Raw genomic sequence first — 27018 nt, forward strand, 5'->3', positions numbered from 1 at the left:
ATTGGATAGTTCCAATAGTTAGTGCTTTTTTCCCTAATATTAAACCAAACTCTGTCTTGCTGGAATACATCTAATACCTCAATTAAAAAAAAATCATTACTGTGCTCTATGAAAGTTAGATGTAATTGGAAAATGGCTTACATTATTGACTGGATGTAATACTGTGTTTCCTCAAAAACAAGACCTACCCCGAAATTAAGCCCAAGTTAAGATCGGCAGACAGACAAATGCATTTAGGACATTATGACGATGTTCAAGAAGAAGATGACATGACTGTAATTGAATAAATGTAGATTGTTGTACATGAAAAAATAAGACATCCCCTGAAAACATACCCTAATGCGTCTTTTGGAGCAAAAATTAATGTAAGACTTGGTCTTATTTTTGGGGAAATATGGTATAACACCCAGTCTTATTTTCGGGGAAATACAGTAGTATTCATATAGAGTCAGAATGAAAATTTATATAACGTATTTGTTTTTTTAACCACTGATATCATTAATGTTAGCACTCTCCTGTGATATCTCTGATGCATTGTATTAATACATTATTCACTAATTAATCTACTCAAATAATATTGAGTTATTACGTGTAAACCCCTTCCATGGAGGGCCTGAAACAGCAGGAACTCTGGCCTCTAGGTGCTGTGGAATGTCTTCTACCAGAGGACCCGGGCTCCTAAAGGAGGAGGGTTTGTCCTCCAGCCGTTATCTCTGAATGAACTTGGGAGGATTCCTCTGGCATACTGCTGCTGCCCTTGATTTTTGCCTTTTTCTTGGTATCCAGTTCTCCTGCCTCATCTGTGCAGTGCCTCACAGATGATCATGCTACTTGTCCCTGGTGACTTGTCTCATTTGGCCTCAAGTCACAGTTGTGTATGCGTTTGTACACATGCATAGCAGAATATAGCTCCTCAGAGTAAGTCTGGGACATAAAGTCATTTGACATACTCTTTACTTAAATTCCAGTTTGTAGGCGGAAAAAAAACCTTCATAAAACTAAACACTAAAATTGGTTGGCCTCCTGTAGTCAGCTTCCTAATGGAGACAAGTTATCTACAATCCACAGGGAAGCATGCTTGGCATGTGATACAGGAAAAATTCTTTTTAATGTAACACTTGGTGTGTCAAATGAATCTATGAATGATTAAATGTTGAGTGACTAAATAAGTGAATTAATGAACGAGGGACTAGGATGCTGGTAAATTATTGTTGATTGAACTTTAACAATCTGTATAACCTAGTTATATCTCTGAATGATATAAATCATCTAGATTTTGGTTCTATACAGTCACCCTCCCAATTCCTTTCTTCCCAAAGATGAGGAGGTAATATTGTTTTCAACTATATTTCCCAAACACTCCCCAAATGCCAGCACAAATATTAGGCAACATATAAACATCTGTTGAATTAATGTCTATAATCCCCCATCTCTGTTACTATTGTATCCACACAAATAAGTTCTATTAGAGTATATTATATCTTCATTTTACTGCTCATATGAGATAACCAATGGTAGGCTGCTGACAATGAATAATGACTATAGACCCAAATTGGTTTTACTCACACATCCATAGCACCACTCTAAATGTTTGGAAAAAAATAGCTTTCTGATAAAAGCTTTGGTTAGTGGGGTGGTTAGTGGAAAATACCCTGTGCTTGTAGTTGGAAGAATTTGGATTTGAACCACTTAATATCTATGTGACTCATAAACCACCGAATCTCACCCTGTAGCCCAGTCTTCTCCATCTGATATTGGGTATAGTCTCGTCTCCCTTATAGGTCACTGAGAGGATCAAGTGGAATACACAGGTGTGCTTTGCACAACGAACATTTGGACCATAATGTTTGTCTAGGATTCACTGACCTTACCATCTAAGTAACTGTAACATGTACTTGCTAACTTCCACATTGGCTTACTTTAAAGGCAAATAAAAGTTTTCCTTTTCCATTACATCTGTCTATTCTTCCACTCTTAAATTTCTTTATAGTGGCTTTCCTGCTTTTCAACACCATTTTCTTTCCCTTTTATAATGATGTAGGACATGTTGCTATGTTATAGTTTTACTCTGTTTAATTTGGTTCTCCATTGGGAGTTATTATTTCTAAGGGGGATGCTCTATCAAGTTACCTTGCCTTTTCAGTTAAAGAGAATTCAAGGTGTTTTAAACCAAGGGAATGAAATGACTTTAATTGGAAAATAAAATGAAATGAGGCATAACTGCATACTACGAGATAGGAATGCAATTTAGAGCTAGAATAGGTATAATGTGTTCTAAATTTATCATAAAAAATTACTTTATAAACATATATGTAGGGTACTAGACTTATTGGGGGGATCACTTCATAAATTACGTATATGTCTAACCACTATGCTATATACCTGACACTAATATAATATTGAATGTCAACTGTAGTTGAAAAATAATAATTAAAAATACAATTTAGTAAAGTACAGCATAGGGAATATAGTCAATAATATTATTATAACAACTATATGTGGTGTCAGATGGGTATTAGACTTATTGGGGTGATCACTTCATAAGTTATACAAATGTCTAATCACTGTGTTATACACCTGAAACTAATATAATATGTCAACTGTAATTGAAAAATACCAAAAAAAAAACAAACAAAAAAAAACATGTAAACAGCCAAAACGTCCACCGAAATTGGCTTTTAAGTCATTTACATAATACTATTCATGAACAAAAGCTAAACTGAAAATAATTAAAAATAACCCCTTTTGTTTGGAATAACAGGTAGGAATCCAGTTTCTGTGTTCTTCTATCATGTGTCAAAAAGCAATGGCATTTCAAATGAAAGCTAAAACATGAGGAGTAACGTGAGGAAAATGTGTAGGCCTGAACGTTAACTTGGCAAGCATGAATGTGCTTCTGTTTTCTTTCATAAAGGTCCTCATTTATTTTAGCATTCAGTTTTTGTTATTTCTGGTGCAGTTCACACGAGAATCTTCCTCTGAGGCTGTGAAACACATGCTTTCATTTGGAAAAGAACACTTTTATTGACTCCATATTTGCTCTCATGCTTTTTGAGTGTTACTTTTATCTAAGGGTCTCCACTTGGAAACACACTGCTAAAACAGACTGCCTGCAGTTACCGTTTGCAGCCAACAAGTTACCCTGAAAGAGCTACTGGTGGCTGCCATTATTGGGAGAGCCTCTGCTAGGGTTCAACAATGGTTCTCAAAGTCTAGCTCATGGACCAGCAGCATCAGTGGCTCATGGTAACCTGTTATAAATGCAAATACTCTGACTCCCCTTCCAGACCTACTGAATCAGAATGTTGAAGCGTGGGGTCCAGCACTCTGTTTTAACAAGCCACTCTTAAATTTCTTTATAGTGGCTTTCTTGCTTTTAGTAGGGTTCCCAGGTGACTCTGATGGGCACTAAAGTTTGAGAACCACAAGTTTACTGCTATGGAAACCCTACATGAGGTGACACATTTAAGTCCACATAAATGGCCAATGTCCTTAGGTCCTTCAGATAGTGCTAAAGGCCATTACCCTATTTAACAATGGGCCAGGCTAATAGCTCAGGGCGGCTTGTAATTCACATTTTTTCCAATTGGTTCTATTCACAAGCACAATGATTTAACCAAAGACTCATGATGAGTTACAAACCTGTCCCTTCTGAAGGGCTCCCATGCAATAGAGACGCTAGTAGCAAAAGTGTTTAAATGGCATTGACCTTCACCTTCTGTTTCTAAGCCACTCCTTTCTTTTGAATGGTGGCTTGCTTCATGACTGTGTTTATACTCCCTCACTGTGCGACCTTTCCCAGAGCTTGCACCCACTCCCCAGGATTCAAACTCACCTCCTGAATGTAGTGTCAGCACTGACTACTTCTTAATTATATCCCATATGCCCAGGGAACACAGCCAGTCACTTCGTTGAACTGCTATTAACACTGACAGAAATAAATAAAACTTAATTTATCATTTGCCTCTAACAGCTCCCCATTTACACTTCCACATTTTGGTCAATGGTACAGTGCACAGACCTACAGGTTACCTGAGTTTGCTACTCATTCTTCGTTGTTTGCTTTTCTCATAATGACCTGTAGATTCTTCCTGCATGATATCTCTCATCTGCATCCCTTCTTGTCTATTCCTGCTATTACTATATTTAACTGTAAATAATTAAAGTGCAAAAAGTGTTTCCCAAAAGGTTTTCCTCCCTTCCTCCCTTCCTATGCAAAAGCAGATGGCATGAGTGCTTTACCTGTTGGGCCTCCTCTCCTGTTGGGCCTCTCACTAACTACAGATCTGTCTCCACACTCCTGGGCCTGACATTCAAAGGTCTCCAAGTTCTGATCACAGCTTACTTCTTTCATCTCCCCTTCATTCATGCTTCCCTACAGAGTATTTACTGTGGTGGTTCTTATACTCAGAGTCACCCAGAGAGCTGGTTAACACACAGATTTCACAGATTTTGGGGCCCTACTCCTGGAGTTTCTAAATCAGTAGGTCTGGGGGCAGAGGCCCAGGATTTTGTGGTTCTAACAAGTTCTCAGGTGTTCATGAACCAAATAAAAGCTTGTGTCTGCTCCCCTCATTCATATATGGAAGCTCTAACTTGCAATGTGACTATATTTGGAGATGGAACCTCTAAGGAAGTCATTAAGTTTAAATGGGGTCAAAAGAGTGGGGTCCGGACCCAACAGGATTAGTGCTTTTATAAGAAGAAACACTAGAGAGGCCTCTACCATGTGAGGACACAACGACATGGCAGCCACTTACAATCCAGAAAGAGGTCTCTCACTAGAAATTGAATTGGCCAGTAGCTCCAGCCTCCAGAACTGTGAGAAAATCAATTTCTGCTGTTGAAGCCACCCAGGCTGTGGTATTGTCATGGTGGTCTGAGCTGACTGACACAGCAGGAGAGCCTGCTGCCTGCTTGCAGCCAGGAAGACACTGAGAAGCACTGCTCTACCCTCCCTCATGGGCCTCTATGTCAGCTTGGCCTCTGTGCCTTCCTGACAGGCCTTCCTCTTCTCCTCCTCTTACCTGAACCTCACACACCCTTCAAAGCCCACCCGAGTCGTTTTCTCTGAAGCCTCCCAACACTCCCGCCCACAGTGATCTCTCCCTCTTCTCCAAGCTTTTAGTACTTCCCTTTAGCCTCATCTAGTATGTAGCATAGGCTACCTTGGGTGATCCTCTTTCCCTTCACATACTTGTTTTAGCTCCTTGGAGCAGAGCATTTTCCCGTGTCTTATACACAGCATAGGGCTTTGTGCATAGCAAGGGTTGAATAAATACATGATTGTTTGGCAAGCATGGCATGTATGGAGAAGTCCATACCAGTAGACACGGCAGGAGTGTATGTGAATCCTTCAGTGTCAGTGTCAGAGGCTCCTCAACCACTCTGAGAGTGTCTGGGTAATGTGGGGGTGCAGCTTACCTCAAGGGGAGCACTTGATTACTAGCTTCCTTGCCTGGAGAGCTGCATCCTAAAAGAGTTCCTCTTTTTCCCCACATTTGTAGACAGTCCATCTAATGATGATGACGAGGATGCAATAAGAATGAACATGTACTGAGAGACTGCTGTGTGCTAGGTGCTTCCTATGTAGGTGTTACCACTGTAGTACTAACAACCAATGTAGGTATCAACAACTGATGGGCTTAGGAATTATGCTAGCCATTTACAGGTGGGGAAATTGAGTTTTCAGTGACTTATCCCAAGGTCACACAGCCATGCAAAGGTCGAGCAGATTCCTGGGCCATGACTGCATGGTTCCCTACTCTCCTGTCTTAACCAACACACTGATTTCTTGCCCCTTCTGCTCCTTAAATAAGCAGAGACCTTTATGCCAGAGGTTTCTACAAGCTTGACTTCCAACCTTTAAAGATTTAGGTTTACCATTTCCATGCCACTTCACACAGTTCTTTTTAAAGAGAAACCAAACACTTAATAACAAGGCTTAACTTCTAGTACTCAGGCATAACTGAAGGAGAAAGAAAACATCCCCTGTCTTTTCTTGGAAGTTAGTTATAAAGGGCATATGGAGGTTGTGAGGCAACAGTCTGCAGTTTTCAATTAATGCCACTGACCCCATTGGTCACAAAACCTGTTCTCAGTGAATAAAACAGATGTTATGGCTCAGTGGCTCCAGAAAAATTGTATTGCATTTGCTTTCTTGACTCAGTGATTTGGAGAATGTTTTTCTGACATCTCAGTTTGTCAGTATTTCCATAAAATTCACAAATAACTGATTCTAGCCTCTGTTTGACTTTCCAATCAGACCTAAAACAAAAATAACTGCAATAACAAAAACAGTGAAGAGCATCATAGTTACTTATGATAAGAAAATATAATTTTGAAACTACCTAGTCTGTCATTGACTTAGCATTTGCTTAATTTTAATCAATGCATTACTTAGGTAAATTTCTTCATAAAATAAGTTTCATAAATTATTAAATTACATATACATATATAGTGTATATATGGGTGTAAATATTGTGTGTGTGTGTGTGTGTGTGTGTGTGTGTGTGTGTGTGTAGTTCCCTCTTCAGACAATCTCCTACCCACAGAGCCATTTTGAGATCCTTTGGATCCTAAGGAGAAAGTTTAATTGGGCTGTTTATTCTAGCCCACAGTTTTAAATCTGAGGCCCTGAAAGACTTCAAAATCTGTCACTTTTAATTAACTATGCCTTGTTATTCAATTAAACTAATTTACTTGCATCGCAAAGTGTGTTCTTCACATTTCTTTTCAAAGGATAATTATGATTCAAAAACAAATACCTGGACATTTTTGAATAATTGGAAAGTGCAGGCAGAAAAAAAAATCCGACCATAATTTCACCACACAGAAGTAAATGTTGCTTTATTTTGGAATCCTATAAAAGAAACGTAGTATCCTAAATCTTTATTAATTTAACAAGATGTATTTCACTAATCCTCGCCTATTGCTCTGCTGGGTTACATCTTGAATCTGCTGACACCTTTCCATCACTATTCCCACTAGCCCAGCCTCTAATTTGTCTGCCGGTTTCTGTCTTATCCCTTCAGTCTTTTTTCCATGCTGCACCCTTGCTCAAATCACTTCAGTGATATCTATTACTCTTGGGTGAAAGGACCGTCTCAAAAGAGCACCCAGAGGCAGTGTGGTATATCAGACCAATAATCCAAAAATCTCTGACAGGCTTTTCATGGTTGTTCTGAGACACAAGTGAGAAAAAGGCATTGGAAGATACCTATAAACTACAGTAAGCTGCCTGTGTGAGCGGTTATTAGTTAGAGCTTTGAATGCAATGGCAACTATCACGTGTTTTTTTGTTTTAGAACCAAAGTGATTCAAGGGTTAGTTTTTTTGTTTTGTTTAATTTTAGAAAAACATATACATTGTTTTCATAATTATTTAAAACACTGTTAGCCTTTAATAGGTAATTAACAGAACACTTTAAGTCAGGAAACAGGGTTCTTTATAGATTTAGATATAGATAGATATGGATATAGATCAATTGATACATATATACATTTATATACATATATATACAAATATATATACAAACACATATATATGTGTGTGTATATATGTGTGTGTATATATATATATATATATATATATATATATATATATATATATATGTATATCACTAATACTGTGCATGGCCTTGGAATGAGATCTGGTTCTCACCCAACTGAGAAATGAAAAAATGCTCCACCCCCACACACAGATTTGTTGGTTTAACATAGATAGTGTTATTAAAAAAATAAAATATTACAACTATCCATGCCAAAAAAATAATGAAGGAATGAAAGTACACCTGCTCTGACCTGGACACATACTAGATTAGTGCACTAAGAATGATAATTTCCCCATTGCATTACACAGAAAACTGCTTACTCTGTGCTCTGAGGACTGAAATTTTACAAAAATTTCACCAGTGACTCCCAGTTGTCTCAACATGACTTCAGATTTCCAGAGAAAATGAGAAGCTGGGCAAGAAAAACTAAGAGAAAGTGGGATCTGGGATTTTGATGCTCTGGCCAGAATGTAATGGAAATATTCCTATGAGTGAAAAGCTAATATACTCTTTTGTGCATTCTGGGCAGCTTGGACATCAAAATATGATATTTTCCCTCACTCCAAAGAGAATTATTCTGATGCTTGACTTGATTATTTGAGGTGTTGATCATTGCTGACCAAAATGAAAGAGTCAGCATGGAAGAAAAACCTAGCAGAGCCATGAAGATTGGCCTTTGTATCAGAGTATCAGTAAAAAACAGATGGAAACTCAAGTAAGGTTTAAGAAAGAGACTGTTTATGAAGGTTGAGGTGGGTACTTAGGGAAAACACAAAGGATAGTTGAGCTGACACCCCTAGTTTGTAAATCATGAAGAACAGAAATAGCTCCTGGGATCCAGAAGGGAAGAATTCTCTAGAGGAGGCAACAATTAGAGGCTTAGAGTCAAAGTTCACTGCCTGAATGGATTATCCCAGTGGGAGACTGGAGAATGAGTACCTGACCTCATTCTTTCCTCCCAAAGAGCTTTGGAAGGCCTTCCAATTGGCTGAACCCAATGGGAAATGGAGTGAGAGAGTCCATCCTTGTCATCCATATAGCCCAGCCTCCTGGGCAGAGAGTAGGGTGGATTAGGAGGGGCAAATGGAAGATGTTCAGCATGGTTTTTCATTACAATTTACCTAGTATCTAGCAAAAAAGCTGGTACGTGGTAAATGCTCCTGAAAATGACTCAAATGACAGGATATATAAAATCTGTCAGTGACCTACGCTGAACAAAGCAGCAGATTAGTGTATTTTTTTCCCGATTCTGTTTGAGTTTCATGTATCAGGTTGACTACCACATCATGATTTCAAGAGTTCGATAAGAGTAATTTTATTCTCCCCATCAAACGTTACATATCCCTTTGTATTTCTCCAGTGGCACTTACAGTCTTCTACCTTGTATGAAAACTATTGAACAGTATCAGCAATAAAACTAAGTGTTTTTTTCCTAAGGGGACACAGGCACAGACAGAGACAGACAGACAGACACACACACTCCCCGCGGCCCTCCCCCCCCCCCCCCCCCGTCTCCTTCTCTCTCACACTCATACACATACACACTTTAGGTGCTTTACAGTCTACAGCACAGGGCTGTGAACATACTTTCAGTAAAGGTTTGTTGAAAAGTTTCGTAATTGCATCAATTCAAATATGAGGATTATGTCAAATCATAGTTTTAATTTTCTGCATTTCATTTTCTAGCATTCATTTGTTCTAAAATTTACTAAGCATCTCCTTGTTATCTAGCGCTGTACTAAGCACTTAGATTTTTAAGGACGAGTAAGTGAGGTCCCTGTCCTCGTAAAGTTCACATTGGGAGAGGAGAGACGTGCAAATTAGCAATCGTGATATGACTCAGTGTGCTACTTCTGCTGGTGGGGAAAAGGGTGGAAAGAGTAAGATTGAGAGGGAAAGCAAAGCAGCAATATCCTACACACAAACACAATAGGCTGGAAGAATGAAATCAAGCCAGGTTAGAAAGGGTTTTCTGAAAGTAGGATGAATTTGCTTACATTTGACTTGGATTCCTACAATGTCAATGCTTTGTTAATATTTAAAAGATGCCCTGGCCACTGAGCATGCCCCATAACTGGGGCCAGGATAATAAGAAACTGGGAAGCAAAGGAAGAAGCCAGAAGTTTGGGGATGGAGTTTGTTATGGACATAGAATAAAAGTATCAACTCAAAAGATGATCTCTTGAACATAAGGGAGATTTAATCATAGTCAAATGAAAAGTAAGAAGGATGAAGTACACCATTTATTCAAAATTAAGGAGAAGAAATCATGGGCTGTAGGAAGTAATGATAATACATTTGGATTTCTTTGCTGATTAAAATAAGTGTGAGCTTGTAGGAAGGGCAGTGTCTCTGCCCCCTATCTACATGACTTTAGCACATTTCTTAATCTATTTGTGACTCAGTTTCTTAACCTGAGAAGTATGGATAATGTTACTGGCCTTGCAGGATTGTAAGGAGGAATAGCACAGCGGTAGACAACTTGCTTGGCTCACAGTATTGTTCAGTGTTACTGTAACCTTATCTAACATTTGCCTTTTCTACTTTGGGAAAGGATTCAATGTATTCAGAACCACAGCACAGCACCACTCCTATTCAAGTTATTTGTGTACAGCTTTTTGATTTTACTGAAGCGCCTCATCCAGCCTTGAATGTCATCAAACTGACTGCAACATTTGAAGAACCAAACCTCATAAGTTCTCCTCCATTTTTCCACTTGTGCCTCTGAGAAATGCTAATCTCTTGTTTTGGAAGGTGGTGCTAGCTAGTTGAATTCTACTGTCCCAGGGATAAGATGGTGGTGAAGATATGGTGAATGGGATTCTGGATCTCGGGTTATTTCTGAAAGGCTTAGCTAAAATGAGAAAACACTTATGACCCTGCTTTCACATCAGTATTCAATTGAAAAACCAAATAAATTTTAATGTTACTTCCTCACATAAACTGAAGACATTCCTCAGCATTGTCTCCCACAGGTAGCAGTTGAAATTGCTGTAGACCTTGGCCCACAAGCTCATTTCTTTATTTTGATGCCAGTTCTTCTGCCAACTACAGATAATTGTTAAATTCTCCAACATTTCTGATAAGAAGAGACCCTGTCCACAGTGAACCATTTCAGAAAAAGGTTTTTATCCTACCTATGAACATATCTTCTATAGTTTGAGGAACATAATTAGAAATAATTAATGCTTTATATATAATTAATGTATGGAAGCATATTCATAGATTCCAAAATGTGAATCTGTAGCTCTCTGATTTCCATTTCAAATGAAAATACATTATACTCCACTTTAGCAGGAAACAGAGTTATTAAAATGACCAAAAGGATTTGATTTAAATTTTAAGAAACTTCAGATAAGCAGGGAGGGACTCAAAGATGTTACTCATAAAAAGTTAAAAAGAGAAGAGATCATAGAAAAAAATTCAATCTCATATATAATAATTTTTATAGTCGTTACATATAATTTTCTTTATGAGCCTGTTGTAACTTAGATGCAAAATATCCTTTTGTGTGTAAAGCTTTTGAGATTTGGGTTCCTCAAGCTATAATAAAATCTCAGATACGGAAACAGAATATGATGCAGGATAGCTCAGCAATTAATCATTCTGTGTCTCATTCCAAATGGCATTATCCATTGGAAAAAAACTCTACTTAATATGTTAAAGTTTTATACATTTTTCACTGTCTAATACTGCATGAAATATTCAAAGAGCTCTTGGTATAATGAAGTAGCTGTTAGAAAAGCTTTTTTATGATAAATATTGTAATCAAGAAGCAGGAAATGAATTTTGTACCGGCTTTAAAAACTGTAAGTAACATATTCTTGAGAAACAATTACAAAAAAGTATAATTTTTCAAGCTAACTACCCAATTTAAACCATTGGGTCAACATTAAAAGGAAGGATATGTGATAATTGTTACCAATATTAACTTAATTTCTACTCATGTTACACAAAACCTACTACGGTATTTCTGTGTATTTTAATGGCATAGGGAAATCTAAGGCATTTTTAACTACATCTATTCATCAAAAATTGGTGGTGATATGGTGAGTTTTGTTTTAAACTCAAAATACATGTTTTTGTCCCCTAATAAAAATATACTGTGGATATGCTTGACATATGGGAATTTTAAAATTAGGACTACAAGCATATACATTCCCGGACAATTTCTTCATTCACAATACCTTTCTCTTTCTATGTCCTCATGATCCAATTTACCCACTGACCCTCTGCCGTCTCTGTCTTCTCAAGCTGAGCTTTCACCTCTTCTAACACGACCTTTGTGACACCGCTTCTCACTTTTTAATCTAGTGTCAGAGCAGGGTGTCTCAACCTCAGCACTACTGTACTTGGAGCCAGGTCATATTTTGTCATAGAGAGCTGTCTTGTGCTTTGTACAATGTTTAGCAGCTTCCCTGATCTCCACCACTAGATACCAGTGACATGACCACCACTCCCAGATGTGACAACCAGAGCTCTTAAGATATTGCCAAATGTTTCAGGATGGACAAAATTACCCCTGCTCGAGAACCACTGTATTAAAGCAATTGGGGTACATAACTTCTTGTTCATCTTTGAATATATGCCTCATTGTATGGGACTTTGTTCAGAGGTGATAGAAAATATTTGTTAAGAGACTGCAGAATAAGGTGGTGTTTTACTACTGCAGTACATTGCTAGAATAATAACTACATTACTCTTATAAACTGAACATATAGTTTCATTTGAGGACTTAAGAATACTTCTATGTCCATTTTGGATTTGTTTATTTTCCAATATTTGGACTAGAAAAAGGACAGAAGATAGTGTTTTTCCACATTGAGAGATCTCATTTGAACCCTGTGGTTCATAAATTTGTAATAGCACTCAATTCCTTGTAATTTCTTTCCTCTCTTTCTTTCTTTCTTTCTTTCTTTCTTTCTTTCTTTCTTTCTTTCTTTCTTTCTTTCTTTCTTTCTTTCTTTCTTTCTTTCTTTCTTTCTTTCTTCCTTCCTCTCTTTCTCTCTCTCTCTCTCTCTCTCTCTCTCTCTCTTTCTCTCTTTCTTTCTAACTGCTAAAGAAAGGTGACATCTAAATCTATTAAAAAAGAGAACAAAGAAGGAAAAAAGCAAGGTGAAAACACGGAGAGAAAGGAGCAAAAAAAAGGGGGGGAGAGGAAGAAAAAATAAATGAGCAAGATACAGCAGGTTTTCCTATACTTATAAACCCATTTATAAAAAAAAAAGCTGAATTCAAATGAAAAATATTTTTAAAGGAAAGTATACCTTTAAATTTGAAGATAGTAAAAAATAATTCAATTAATAGTCATTGTTTTTTTCCCTTTATAGTTAATATTACAGTTAATTTTCCCACACAAATATACAAGGAGAAAAACAGAAAAGAGAAAGATGAAGAAGAAAATTTTAACAAAAGAAGAAAATGAAGGGAAAATTTAATGAGAATAAAAGAAATAAAATATGAATGCTTTAAAAAACACACTTAGATTTCTAATGGATCCCAACATGTAGATCAATTAAATAACAGTTGATTCAATGTAGTTTTAAACAGTGATTTCCGTGTAGAGGATGAGTTAGACATTAAGGGAACAACAACAACAACAAAATTGCTTTGTTTTACTGATGATGAAGTAAATGAAAACATGTAAAATTTTTCCAAATGATGTTTACTTATTTCTAAGTTAAATTTCATTTAGTTTTGTATTCCTGACTTTAGTAATCATGAAAAAAAAAGCCCAAATATTGGATTCATTCAGAGTATTTGGCCTTTATGCTCATTATCAAGAAGATGTACAAACAATGGTTCAGAGAACTGAATCTAGATCAAGACTAGCTGAATTAGAATCTGGCTCCCCTCTTTCTAGCAGTGTGACCTGGATTCAGATTCTTCCAGAAGCAGATCCTGAAGGAAGCATTCAAGAATAAATGGTCTAGTGGGGAAGAGAACGCTGGAAACACTGATAAGGCACTGGGGAGGTGAGAAAAAGAAAAAGAAAGGAAACCAAAAGAGAATGTGGTATCAAGTTAGCCCTCTGAGGGGGTTTCTGGAGTCTGTGAAGAACACGTCAAAGTTGTCGCAACTGAGGAAACTGGCTTTTAGTTTTTTGTTTTTTAATCTGCCAATTTCCTTTCTTTCACTGTTAGAGGGTTGCTCCCTGGGGCATTAACTCTGTGACACCCCAGTTTATCCTGAATGGGGCTCAGTATGCTCCTTGGGCTCCTCCAGCAGAAAGTGGCTGGGGTTTGCAGTATGCAGTACTAGCTTATATTTCAAATTTTGGATTTGAAAGATACAATAACATTAGCATGGTCTTTCTATATTGAATTCACAATATATAAGTTTTTAGATGAACAAATGTTAAACATAATAATTAGAATAAATATTCATTCATGGGTACTTGATACTGTGCTAAGTGCTAAAAATTATTTGCATAACTGCAATAATATTACACTGGAACTGAGAATTCACTTGGTCATTTTGGACTCTTCATGCTACCAGGAAATCAGGTACAATAAGGGGATAATTGATTCTATTACTGTGCTTCCCTGAAAATAAGACGTAGCCGGACAATCAGCGCTAATGCATCTTTTGGAGCAAAAATTAATATAAGACCCGATCTTATTTTACTGTAAGACTGGGTATAATATAATATAATATAATATAATATAATATAATATAATATAATATAATATAATATAATATAATATAATACCGGGTGTTATATTAATTTTTGCTCCAAAAGACACATTACAGTGATTGTCCGGCTAGGTCTTATTTTCGAGGAAACATGGTATAAATTAGCAATGCTCATCTGCAGGGCAGAGTGCCAAAGGAATCCAAAGAGTGGAACCCAAATTCCTCTATTGAAACACATCCAGCAACAAAAGTTCATAGAATAGTATAGCACCTCATATAAATAAAAATCTTGAGAATTCTACTTTTCTGTTTCTCAGTTAAAAAAAACAACAACCCTGGAAGCTCAGGTTCCTTTGAAGCCAAAGAGAACAAGGAATGGATAGGGGTATTTGGAAGTCCTAAGTACAAACTACGACGAGGGTCAGTTATAGAAATGATGACTGTATCATATATATATATATATATATATATATATATTTGGTTGTGTCACACATAATTCTAATATTCAAATACTTTTCATCTTATCTCTTGTTTCCCTCACTATATTATTAAGGATATTGTGTTGTTGGCTAACTTCATTATTCAGTGTCTGGTAATGAATATCGACATGGGATTGTGATGGAATTAGAAGAGAAGGAATGAATATAAACTCAGAAACCCTGCATCCATTAACTGATGAGACTTTGGCTTGCCTCCAACATTTGACTGAACAATGGTCCTGTTTGATTAGGCAGTAGTATTCCTCCCTTTCCCCTTCCCCAGTTTGGAATTATAAACACCTATTTGAGCAGGTGGAGAGGAGAACTGTAGAGAGATGGCAGGTGACAGTGGAGAACCCCACCCCCCCCATTGTCACCAAAGATGTGGAAAGAATGTGTGAGTTTTCTATGGCTCAAGTGGAGCCCACAGGGGGAAGCTGGGCTCCAGGGGACCCCATTCCAAAGGGCCTGACCTCTATGAGTGGATATTCAAGGAGCAAGAAGCTATCGCATATGCTGCAGGAGGCAGTCACTGAGGGGTCCCTGAAGGGAGCTGGAGCAGATTCCATTCACCATGGAGCTAAACAGATAGGAGGGTCTCTAACATTGGGCTCCTCAGAAAGCCAGCATTTTAATGCAGCCATATAGGGGACATTGTAGACGTCTTACTCCTCCTTTACAGTTTCTGCCCCCAAAGTGCTGCAGCAGAGAGGGACATAGAAGCAGGGAGGGAAGGGGGAGCAAAAGGCACATCAAGCTCCATTCACCTCAGGGTCTTGGGCCTAATAATACCTAGCTGGGGACAGTTGGAGGGGGAGGGGATGGCTAGGTAGGTAGGGAAAAGATGAAAATAAGTTTCCACAAAGCATGGTTGAATGTAGCTATTGGAGAAAATACAAAGCCATTTCATATCTATATCCTACCAATTTTAGTTATGCCCCCAAAAATGCATACTCAAAAAAAGCCAGGAAAAAAGGGAGTAAAAAAATGAAAGAAAGACCAAGACTGAAATAAGTTATGTTAAGTCAGTGAGTTATTAGTATTATGGATCTTTTTATTCCTCACACACCCCATATATTTTAATGTTGCCATATATAACACACAATAAAAATTCATGTGCCAAATTCGTAAGCCAAAATTTATACACATACGTAATTTTTTACGATGACATCTATGCTAAAACATGGGCTGTGTGCATACCCACAAATGTAAACCCAGAAAAGCAAAGCAGAAGTTTTATGTACCTATATTCTTTGGGTGTAAAGCTATAGCACTGTTTATATGATGTATTAGAGCTGCATTCATGTTTATAAAATTCAGAAAATCTTGGATTATGGATTCAGGGAGTGAGGTTTTGAATATTTTTGTATCTCTTGATAACCCCTCATTAGCTCAACTCTTTTCTCCCCAGATGTAAGCTGGGATTGTCTATCATATTAAAAAGAGCATTGGTAGCATTTAATTGGGCACTATCAGAAAGCAGCAAGTATTAAAGACAGGCCAAACATTTATATGGCACCTACACTGGCATTACTTTTGATGTAGTTAGAAAAGTTAAATATCCACCAAGAAACACCAAGAAGTCTGTAGCATTTTCATCATGGGGGAAAAAAATCTCTATGCTTTGTTTTCTGAGGATCTGTCATGAGTGAAGTCCATGTCCTCTTATTTATGTTTATGATTTCTGTGGTATGATTTATGATGTTCTAGCGTTTTAGCCTGCATTAGGCTCTTTTTGACTCATGCTGACATTTTCAATAATCTCTCAGAAATGCCAGATATTAAATGAATACAATTACTAAAATATAATAAATCACAAAGCAACCTGAAAGAAAGGTTATTTAACAGTAATATCCTAGAAGCTTATGAGGTGGGACTTCGCCATGTGAAACAGATCTGAGCTTTAAATAAAATATTTATCTTTTGGCCCATTTTAAAGTACAAGTTGGAGACTTGCTCATCTAAAATCAGGATAAAGTAAGATTTCCCTTCTGGAAACCCCAGAGCAGACTTTATATTTGAAATCAGAGTTTTGAAATTATCATTTTAATTTTTTTTTTTTTTTAAGTTACCATGACCAGCAAACACTGAATCTTTTCTACTAAATTGAAGAGAATATCACAGTCATGGATATTCAAAACTAGTTTTTACTAAGTTTTATGAAGTTAGACTTACCAAGAATCAACCATTTAGTATTCAGTATACCCTACTGTTATTGAAATTGTTTGTAAAATTATAATTCACGAGTGCTAAAACATTGGTAATTTTCTTGTAACCTCCACTCTTATTGGTTTAATTTATTATAGTAAATATCATTAATACTATTTATAGTAATTTTTTGTGTTGAATTTTCATTAAGTGTTCAGTTTATTATCACATTCAATGTGTTACTTACTCTGTGAGGTTTGAGTGTCTATGAACTTCTTTATCAAGGCATCAGTAGTCTGGGTATACAGACTGAGAGCATATCTCAGAGACTGAAGATCTGGGCTTTTCTCCAAGAAATTCTTTTTGAGGCCATTTCCTCCAGCATGGAAGTATTGCTAAAAAGAAAAGAAATAATGTAAGCAGAGGCATTTGGAAAGAGGTAGTGGAGGAGGGGTTTTATTGCTGTAATAGTAAAGCTCAAGTGGAATAATACAATATGATCCATGAAAGGTAGGTACCAAGAAACAGTACTGCCACATACCCACTGCTTAGTCATCACCAGCTAATTCAGTTCTCTCAATATCTTTGAAATGATGCTCTACCTCCCCCATTGTTGAGGCTGAAGACTTTTTCTCTCATTAAAACTTTAATGAAGCATATGACATCATGAAGATGCAGTGGTCAGAATGCTTTAAAATGACACTTACAGATAATAATTGTCAACTTGGTTATTGACTTCTATTTCCAGAGCATAAGAAAAGTACTCAGGGTTGCTAAAATTTCATAAGGAAGGTAGCTCTTGGTCACATATTTCCTCATGAGTTTTGATTTTAGGCCAGGTATCTATTAGTCCATCTTCCCCATCCTCTAATCATACAATGGTGCAGATACTGGTCAACCTAAGGATGCAGAGTGGTCCTTAGAAAGTCAACCTCCCCTGAACATTGTGTTTGACAAATGTATTAAAACATAGAGGGTTTTTTGTTTGTTTGTTTGTTGTGTTTTGTTTTTGGCTATTGTCATCCAACAAACGTAAAACACTACAATATTTATAGGTAACATGATAGAGAAGATATATGTTAAATATGCCCTTTCATAATAAATATAGTCATTAAAGGATGTTAGTGTTTTGCATGCTGCAACTATTATGCACGGCATCTCTTTGGAAAGAATATTTAGAGATATGTGATAGAAATAAAACTTTTTTTTCCCTCAACTATTTGTAGCTGGTAATATATTTAATTATTTATAATATTCTCTTGATGTTAGAAAGATGTTTTTCTCTTTCTTTCTCTCTCACAACAATGCTAAACTATGCGTTCGTTGCAACGTGGCTCACTATGATCTATGATCTCACAAAATGACATATTTTGAAAAAGTTCAATAAGTAATTCTGATACATGTTCTTAAATGGATACGTGTATCCCTCTATCCCATTCCTTGAAAAATTCTGAGCTAAAACAATTCAATAAACTAAAAAACCATAATTATATAAATTTTCTTCCTTATTCAAGATGAGGCTTAGAAAAATATTTTGCACATTTGTAGGCATCTGAGCACACTTTTAAATAGTGTAACATAGAGAAGATTCAGGCTGTAGGCCAGAGAAAGTAGGCAATGGGGATACAATTTGAAGACAGACTACTCCAATTATCAATACCATTCCCAAGGAGAAAAAAATTCCATTTCCTTATTCTAGCTGGGTGTACTGTGAAAACATAAGTTGTGGCAAAAGCTATACATGGTTATGAAAAGGAGGCATAGAAAAATGGTAAAAGTCTTTTCTTACTTTTCAAGAGATGACAACGATATAACATTTAAAATTATTCTACATTAAAAATTGATCTTCTTACAAAAATGTCGAAGTATTTTCACAAGTAGAAAGTATTTATTGAGGATTATGAGTCCAGAATTGTTTCAGGTGCTTTAGTGGATGAAAAAAAAAGATAGTTTTTTATTCAGGAAACATGATATTTAAGGTGGAAGATATTAAATGGATGTATTGAGAGGGGAAAATTTAATTTGGCCTGGACATTTCTCCTAGAGGAGTGATGGGGTGCTTTCTGGAGGTATGTTTACAAATGAACCAAGGAGCTATCAGATGAAAGAACTCATCCTAAGATTAAAGAGCAGTGGGATAAACTGAACCAAGAATAGGAAGGATCTCTGGAACGAAACACATTCTCCCTCCCAATGTTTCTCAGACAAGCTGCATCCAGTATTACCAAACCTGAGCGTACGTGCTAGAAGATTGTAATAAAAAGAAGTATAGGGAGAATAACAAGAAGTCGTTAAAATGGTATTTTGCCATCTCTTGGGACTAATGAAAGTTGTCAAGAAAGATTTTGAAAGACTTTGAAATGATTATTGGGTGTTCTCATAAGTATACCCATCTGGGTTATTTTCACTTTTCATTGTCTCTAAGCTATTTAAAACTCTGTAAATTGTAGAAAATGGGTAATAATGTAAATGACGCTTGTCCATAGAAATGCAAATTAATTATTTCTGGTAGGATGGCACTGGTAGAATTATTGTCCTGTGGCTAGATCAGTCTTGCCTCTTTTTGTAAATTTATTTCAGCTTTCCTTATTGCTTATCCTCATGAGTTGTTCTTGGAATTCTCCTTTGAACAAGTTGCAAGAGCTGTTTCTCTCATTAATTGACGAACTAAGTAACATTTTTGGCATGTTTTACAACTGCATGAATGTTACAATTATATCCTCTTTTAAAATTGTCACTTCAATAAACTTTAATTAAAAAAAAAAACCAGAAAAAGAACAAAAAACTGTTAACAGCGTATATAAAGTAGCATGGGTGACAGCATTCATACAGGTGACCATAATTTTTAGTGTTTAATTTGTGAGGACAGGGCCATGGGCCCTGGGCTCGCCCTGACAACATCGTTGTTAGGGTCTGCCTTCCTGCCTGTTCTTTTCCCCTTAACAAATATTTATTACATGTGTATCGTGAGCCAGACCTTGTGCTGGATGACAAAGATATGAAGCTAAAGAGGCCCAGTGGTTGCTCACAAAGCGATTATAATTCAGTAGGAAATGCAACCAAAATGCCAATAAATGACTTCAATAATATGTTGCATGTGTAAGAAAAGTGATTTGAAATACAGATAAGGGGGAGGCAAACAATTCTATTGGGGAAGGGATCAGTAGAGGCTTCCAAAGAGGTGACATCCTTGGTATTGATCAGTTTATCAGCACTGCCATTTTAAATGTCAGCAGCCCTACACTAGATAAGTCACTACAGTGGACTAGAGAAAAAAGACAATTCCACTGGGGAACCAAGAGAAATCCTAGGCGTCTACATAAGAAGAATTGAGGTGCTTATAGTTCTCACAATATATTTCTTTGGTATAGTTTAAACTATACTGTTTTGCTACTATCATTCTATTCTTATCACTAAACTTGTGCTGCTTGGGAGCTTCAAGTTGCCTCTCTCAGAGAGCCTAGTAAAGTTAAGAGATGGATGGCATTGTATTCTTAAAGACTCACAATACTTATGATCATATTAAAGGCTCTGAGATCCTCTCTGATAAAGAAATCTGTTTAACCTTTCACTACACACAGCAGTTCCCCCTTATCAGCAAGGGATGTGGATGTCTGAAACTACAGCTAGTATCAAGCCCTATATGTACTATGTTTTTTCCTATACATACATATCCATTGTAAAGTTTAATTTATAAATTAGGCACAGTCAGGGTTTAACAACAATAGCTAATCATAAAATAGAAAGATGATGACAATATACTGTAATAAAAGTCATGTGAATGTGGCATTATGAAGCAAAATAAAGGTTACTTGAACACAAGCACTGTGATAACAGGACAGTTGATCTGATAATAAAGATCTAAGATACTGAGCGACTAACATTGTGGAGACGCTTTACAAAGGGATGATTCATAGCCTGCAGGAGGGCTGAGCTATCACCATGATACTCAGAATGCTGTCCAATTTAAAATGTATGAATTGTTTACTTCTGAAATTTTCCATTTGATATTTTTGGGCTGTGGTGGACTGCAGGTAACCGAAACCACAGAAAGTAAAACCATGGATAAGGTGGGACCACTGTACCTGGTTCTTAAAATTATTTGTCTAAAGGACACCTATCACACAAGATATCTATTCACACTCTTGGGGGCACAAGTGTTCCATAGAACGTGATTTAGGAAACCCTACAATAGAAGAATGTGATTAGACTTCACATAATTGAGATATTTTTGAGGGTCTAGAAGACTTCATGGAAGAGAGGAATAGAGTTAGGCTATGAAGGCATAAACTATGTATTTGATCTTGAGCCCCTTACAATAATTTTATAGGAAGGCATGTTTTACTATGAAGGCATTAGGTCCTAGGTCTCTGGGACATGAACACTAATCATGAGGAAAGCCTATGTCTCTCCCTAGAGTTTTAGGTTATGACACGGAACTGACTTTTGCTAAAGGCTCTAGCAGGATAGTAAGTGGACAGAAGATTCATAGGGGAAGAAATGATGCCTTTGTCTTTTGGGTGCATTGTATGATAGGAAATGTTGCAAGACAAACCTAGGACAGGAGGTAGCAATGTTAGGAGAGAAAACAAGTTGCAATGTGCCAAGAATGAAAGTCTCCATTGAGTGAACACAGATATAAAACATGCCATGGGCTCCTCACTCAAAGAGCAAAGGAAATGACTTCTATGGTTATGTAAATACAACCTTGATGAAATGCTACTTTATGGAAGTCTTTTGCACTAGGTTCAGAACCTGGGTGACAGCTCCTAATAACATAGGGAAGGGGCACGAGGACTATTTTTACAGAAGGAATTAGGAGGTTGGATTCCAAGCCTACCGCCTACGTGCTCCAAGACACAGAACTCAGGCAGATGTTCATCAATTGCACAGAGCAAACTATCCAAAGACTAGAGATTCCATTATGACCACTCCTGTAGATAAGACCATGACAAATAAAATACAGGTTGTGCTTTACAAGAGTGAAAAACACATCTGCCCCTATTCTTCTTAAGGTAGTTAAAGATAAACTTACCATTGCTCTTCTATCCTCCTTTTCCGCCATATCAGTGAATTTTTCATGGAAGCAAAAAACACTTATAAACCCTAGCCTTCGGGATGGAGGGTGTCTCTCTTCCACTAGCAATTAGAGACCACCACTGTCTATGGGGTGGCCTGTTTTCTTACTTACTCTCTGCTAAATGAATTTACTTTTACTTTAAACTCTATATTAGCTCATGTTTGAATTCTTTCCTCTGTGAAGCCAAGAACCCTCTTTTCCTGTCACACAAAGAACAAGGATTGCTTACGTCACCAGCACAGATAATTAGGAGAAAGGAGGGCATAGTCACTGCATGTGCCTTGTCATTCAGAGACTTTACATTCAGTTTTGACTCTTTGCAAGATCCCCTGAAGTAGCAGGAGAGGAGAATTTGTATTTTGCTGAGGCTTGGGTATGAAGGATATAAATATGGGACTGTGTATAGGAGTGAATGTCTTAGCTATTAAAACCCACTATCCATAGCTCAGTGCAGCTGAGTTGATATTCATTAGTTATAACAAAGTATTTTGTAGGGGAATTATAGCCTGGAGGGGAATTTGTGAATGTGGGGTTTTAAAGCTTTCTGGATGTTTCCCTTATGCATGTGGAAAGTGAATTATTCTTCATTTGTTCTAAACAAAAAAACTATGACTCAGTTTCTTATTGTTGCTCTGCAACCTTCAGCATAATCCCCAAACCTCCAGTTTGAACTGTTCAGATGGTTTACTTAGACTGGTGCATATTAGCGGAAAATAACTGGCAAATAACATGTTGGGAGAGGTCATTTCCTCCTCATACAAGAAAGGAACTTGCAAACAGTTGGAAGACCATGGCGAAGTTGGCTGTTGAGTGCTGTGAAGGATCAGGCTGTCTGCTGGGCGACAGTCTCTCTACCCTCAGCTCTGTCCTGGCTGATATTTTCACCATGAACTTGGACAGTAAAGGCAGAAAGCAGGTTTTTCAAATGTGCAGTTGAGCCAAAGCCTGAAGTTATTACAGTGGATGAGAGAATCAGGCTTCAGAAAGGTCTTGGCAGTCTGGAATGGTGGGTCAACATTTACAGGATCAGATGACACAGAGCACATGAAAAGGCCTGTATTCATGATAAAATGTTTACTGCAACATTCAGAATGGGGGTAACTGGGCTTAACATCAGTACAGTTTTAAAAGCCACAAAGATTTATTTGCTCTCAAGTTCAGTGTGATTGAATAAGTGATGGGGCAGCTATCAAAGCTAATGAAAAATTATCATGCATTAATATAGGCAGATAGGTCAAGACAAAGGGTGTGACAGAGCAACAACATTCTATGCTAGTTAGAACAAATCCGGAATATTAGGGTTATTCCTAATTCATTCCTAGGCTCCCTCATTTGTAAGAAATACAAAAAAGTAGAGGGCATCCAAAGGTAGATGAGTAGAATTTTGTAAGGTCTCAAAGACAGGTTATTTAATAAACAGCTGCAGAAAACTTGGGGCAGCAAGATAGTTTTTTTTCAATATCTGCATGGCTGTCATATAGAAAAAGAAATAGAATTATTTATTCGTAGTTTCAAAGGACGGAAGGAGGACCAATGCATAGCTAACGACACTGTAGATAGCATCTCTCAGTATGAGCCAGAAAATGAAGATGTTGGATTATGTTTCCAATTCTGAGATTTTAGAATTCTCTTCACCTCTTTGACTCTCTGCTCTTTCCTTTAAAACATGCTAGAAAATGTAATTCTTCATCTTTCCGCTGTATGATGTGATTTTGCATAGATTACTTAACACAGCATATCAATTCATTCATTTGTAGAATAGGGACAGAAATATCCATGGTGCCTGACTGTGGTGTGGTAAAGATGAAATTAATTACTCCGTCTGGAACAGATTTGTGAACTGTAAAGTTCTCTCTACTTGTGAGAAAATATACTTAATTGGTAGAATCACTCCCCAAACTCTAGCCCTTTGTTTCCTGAACACTGACCGGCCAGTCTCCAGCAGTTTACTGGAGTTTTATTTCTGTGTTTCTGTCACCATACCTAATTCCAGCGTGGCAATAGGAAAATAACCCTTTTGTCTGAGTTGCCATTTTTCTCAGTGGAGCCACGCTTTCCTGACTGCCTGGCGGAAACCTCTCAATCACCTCGGGCTCCTCTGCTATTCTTGCTCCAACTTCAGTTGCCAAGTTGCAGTGACTCTTCTCTTCTTGTGTCTTCTCCATCGTTCACTTTCTACTCCTAAGGCCACCACCCTGGTGATAGCACTCCTCATCTGTGCATTAAATAAATGTAACTCATCTCTATGACTACATTCTCTAATAACTCAGTCCATTCTGCACATTCTTGTGAAATTTCAATTGCTAAGATGGCACTTTTAGCATGCTATCTATTTTCAAAATCATCAATCGAAAATGTATGGCTCCCGTTTTATAGAATCCCACGAGGGTGCAAAAGGACCTCTGTACTTTCAATCCAAACATTGCCTGTTATTTCATTTTACCCTGTTTTACTTTGAAAAGCTCCAGTGAAGTCCAGTCCAGGGGACAGAATGGTGTAGTCACTCACTCCTAGCGCTCTACTCTCGTGCCTTTCTATGGTGAAATCCTTTCTCTCTGAGTATGTTTAAGTCATGAGTCTCCCTCCAAGAAAAACCTGTCTTTCCTTTCTAGCCCGTGAACTCCCTTCCGTCCCATCAAGGCCACTCCTCCAGCTTTTCCCGACCTCTTGAGTTCACAGTGGGTGCTCACTCCTCTAAATAAATCACTACCACTTTTTATCTGTGCCCCTTCATTACGGTCTGAGTTACCCGGTTCATCACTTACACTGTTGTCTAATAAGTTAACATATATCATTATCTAATTTTCAATGTGTCTTTTCCATCTTTTAATCTACACTAGAAACTCCTTGAGAGAAGGAACAACACTGCTTCCCAGAGGGGAGTCTCAGAAAATACTGAAGTCTCTTAAGGCGGTTTGTGCCCTTTATGGTAAGATGCTGTGAACAGGAAACCAAAGGGCCAGAAAACCTAAGCACGTGACCTACTGTTTGGGGGAAAGGATCAGATTTAATAGCTTCACTGAGAGAGAATAAAGGGTTTATTAAGAAAGGTGAGGAAAACACCTGGTGCAGCAGAGTATGTGGTATTGTGGGTTTAACAGTAGAAAGGGTCTCTTGCAAAGTAAACCCGTTCTCAGAAAACATGGTAGTTTCTTTTATGAAGAGCTTTCTATATGACAGGAACTGTTTTAATTATGTTATATGTGATAACATTTACTTTTCTGACAATAATCCCTTAAATCCTATTTTTATTCCCATAGGAGAGGACAGTAACATGCACACTTGCGTTTTTCTCTCTCTTAAGCACCCACCATCCTTATACTCTAATTGCCAGTGATATAATACCCCACATAGTTTCAAATATTTTATTTACATTTGTATTGATATTCATTTTCTGATATTTGCAAAGGCTTCCACTCTTCACAGTAATATGTTGGCTTCCTAATGTAAAGGTGTCTGGTGAGGGCCACTGTTATAATATCTGAATGCAGGTTGGAAAGAGCTATGTGCGTATGAAGTATCATTTTCTTTATCTTGAAAAACATCCAGAGATGTTTTTCTGTTTCTTATATTCTTCATGAAATTGCCAAAAAAATAAAGCACTTCAGACCTGGTTGTAATTTGTGAGACAAAAAAATAATACTGCTAAAAAAAAAAAAAAAAATCAGAATAAATATTGCCTGCGTGCTTTGCAAGACATTCCTTTTATAATCCCAATTAAAAAACTCTCTAAATTCTTCAGCTCTTCACAGTTATCATATCTTTGAAGATCTTTCCCAATCTATTTTTACCCACTGATGGGAACATGCTAATATTTATTCACGAGTTTGCAGGAGAATTTACTTTTTGGTAACATATATTATTTTGGTGGCAATATCCCAACATCATTTTTCCCCTTACAATACCTGAATCATAATTTTGGTAAATTCAGGCAGATGATTCATTTTGTAAACTTAGATAAAATACTAACCTGTTTTTAACAACTAAGGTTTACTTAAAAATATTTGATAGATATTTAAAAAAATTATTTTCTTTTACAACTGGAGCCCTCTTTTATACATCAGATCAGATTAGGCTACTCCCTCCCTTTTGCCAACAAACTGAAGATCAGATTCTTTACCTTTATGTTTAAGCCTCAGTATTTTTGCTCCAATCCAATGTTCCTCTTTTATTCCCTATAGTGCTCAACCATCATGCTATGTTCCACTACACTAGACGATGAAGTTTTTCGGCTTACCCACACCTTCTCACATTTCACTCATGCTTTCCTCTAGGCCTATAATGGCTTTGCCCTTAGCTTTTCCCCAATTTATCCTCCAAACCCCCAATTTTCTTCTTCAGAAAGCTGTTCACTAGACATCCACAGAGAATTCATCAGCCTTTCTGCACTTCTCAGCACTTTGTCCCCATCTATTTTATTTTATCAACTGTACAATTTTTGTTCCTAAGTCAAGACAAGTCTATCTCCAGCCACCTCTTCACTGCTCACCATATTTTCCCACATAAAATAAATCTTCAAATAATAATTTTTGAAGTACAATACTCCAGACTAGGTAATGTACTGTGTCATTCCCATGAGCAGCTGAATTTTAAACAATGCAAAAACTATACTTAAAATGACTTTTTGAAAAAGAAGATGCTGAGAAGCAGCCAACAAAAATTGCCTCCTGAATAATGAAAGCAGGATGGGGTAGGACCTGACTATCATAAGTGGTGTTATCTAGGATTAAACAAGAAAGAAGTAAGTAAATTCCAAAGCTATATTTGAATGGTATTCATATTTAGTCCAAATACTTTCCTTTTTACCAAGAAACGCAGATTTCAAAAAGGGTCCTGATTTACATGTTTATCACTTTCAAACCTCTGTACTGCCACTGCATGAAATCAAATACATGTGCCGCACACATGGCAGAGTGTCATATTCAGGTCCAAACAACAAGTATTCCAAGGGAATTTGGAAGGGTGGGAAAACATAAAAACAGCCAGCTTTTTTTTCTTTTTCTGGGTATTTTAAACTTTATCATAAAATAACCTGAGGATTGTTCAAGACATAAGAATTTCCTTCAGTCTGGGGATTCATGCTCATGTCAAGAGTACCTGCTGTTGGAAAAATGTCGGTTTCG

At 37.1% G+C, this 27018-nt stretch overlaps 1 protein-coding gene across 3 annotated transcripts in view; it reads right to left on the minus strand.

Moving 5' to 3' along the window:
• The window catches only part of UNC13C (unc-13 homolog C), a 504352-nt gene that overhangs the window by 28511 nt on the left and 448823 nt on the right, over nucleotides 1–27018 (minus strand). For all 3 annotated transcript variants that reach the window (XM_074327725.1, XM_074327724.1, XM_074327726.1), the window contains one exon: nucleotides 17063–17210. In XM_074327725.1, the coding sequence (XP_074183826.1) occupies nucleotides 17063–17210 (148 nt within the window). The remainder of the gene's footprint in view (nucleotides 1–17062; nucleotides 17211–27018) is intronic.

The sequence above is a fragment of the Rhinolophus sinicus genome, linkage group LG03 (assembly GCF_036562045.2).
Source record: "Rhinolophus sinicus isolate RSC01 linkage group LG03, ASM3656204v1, whole genome shotgun sequence".
NCBI classification, from domain to species: domain Eukaryota; kingdom Metazoa; phylum Chordata; class Mammalia; order Chiroptera; family Rhinolophidae; genus Rhinolophus; species Rhinolophus sinicus.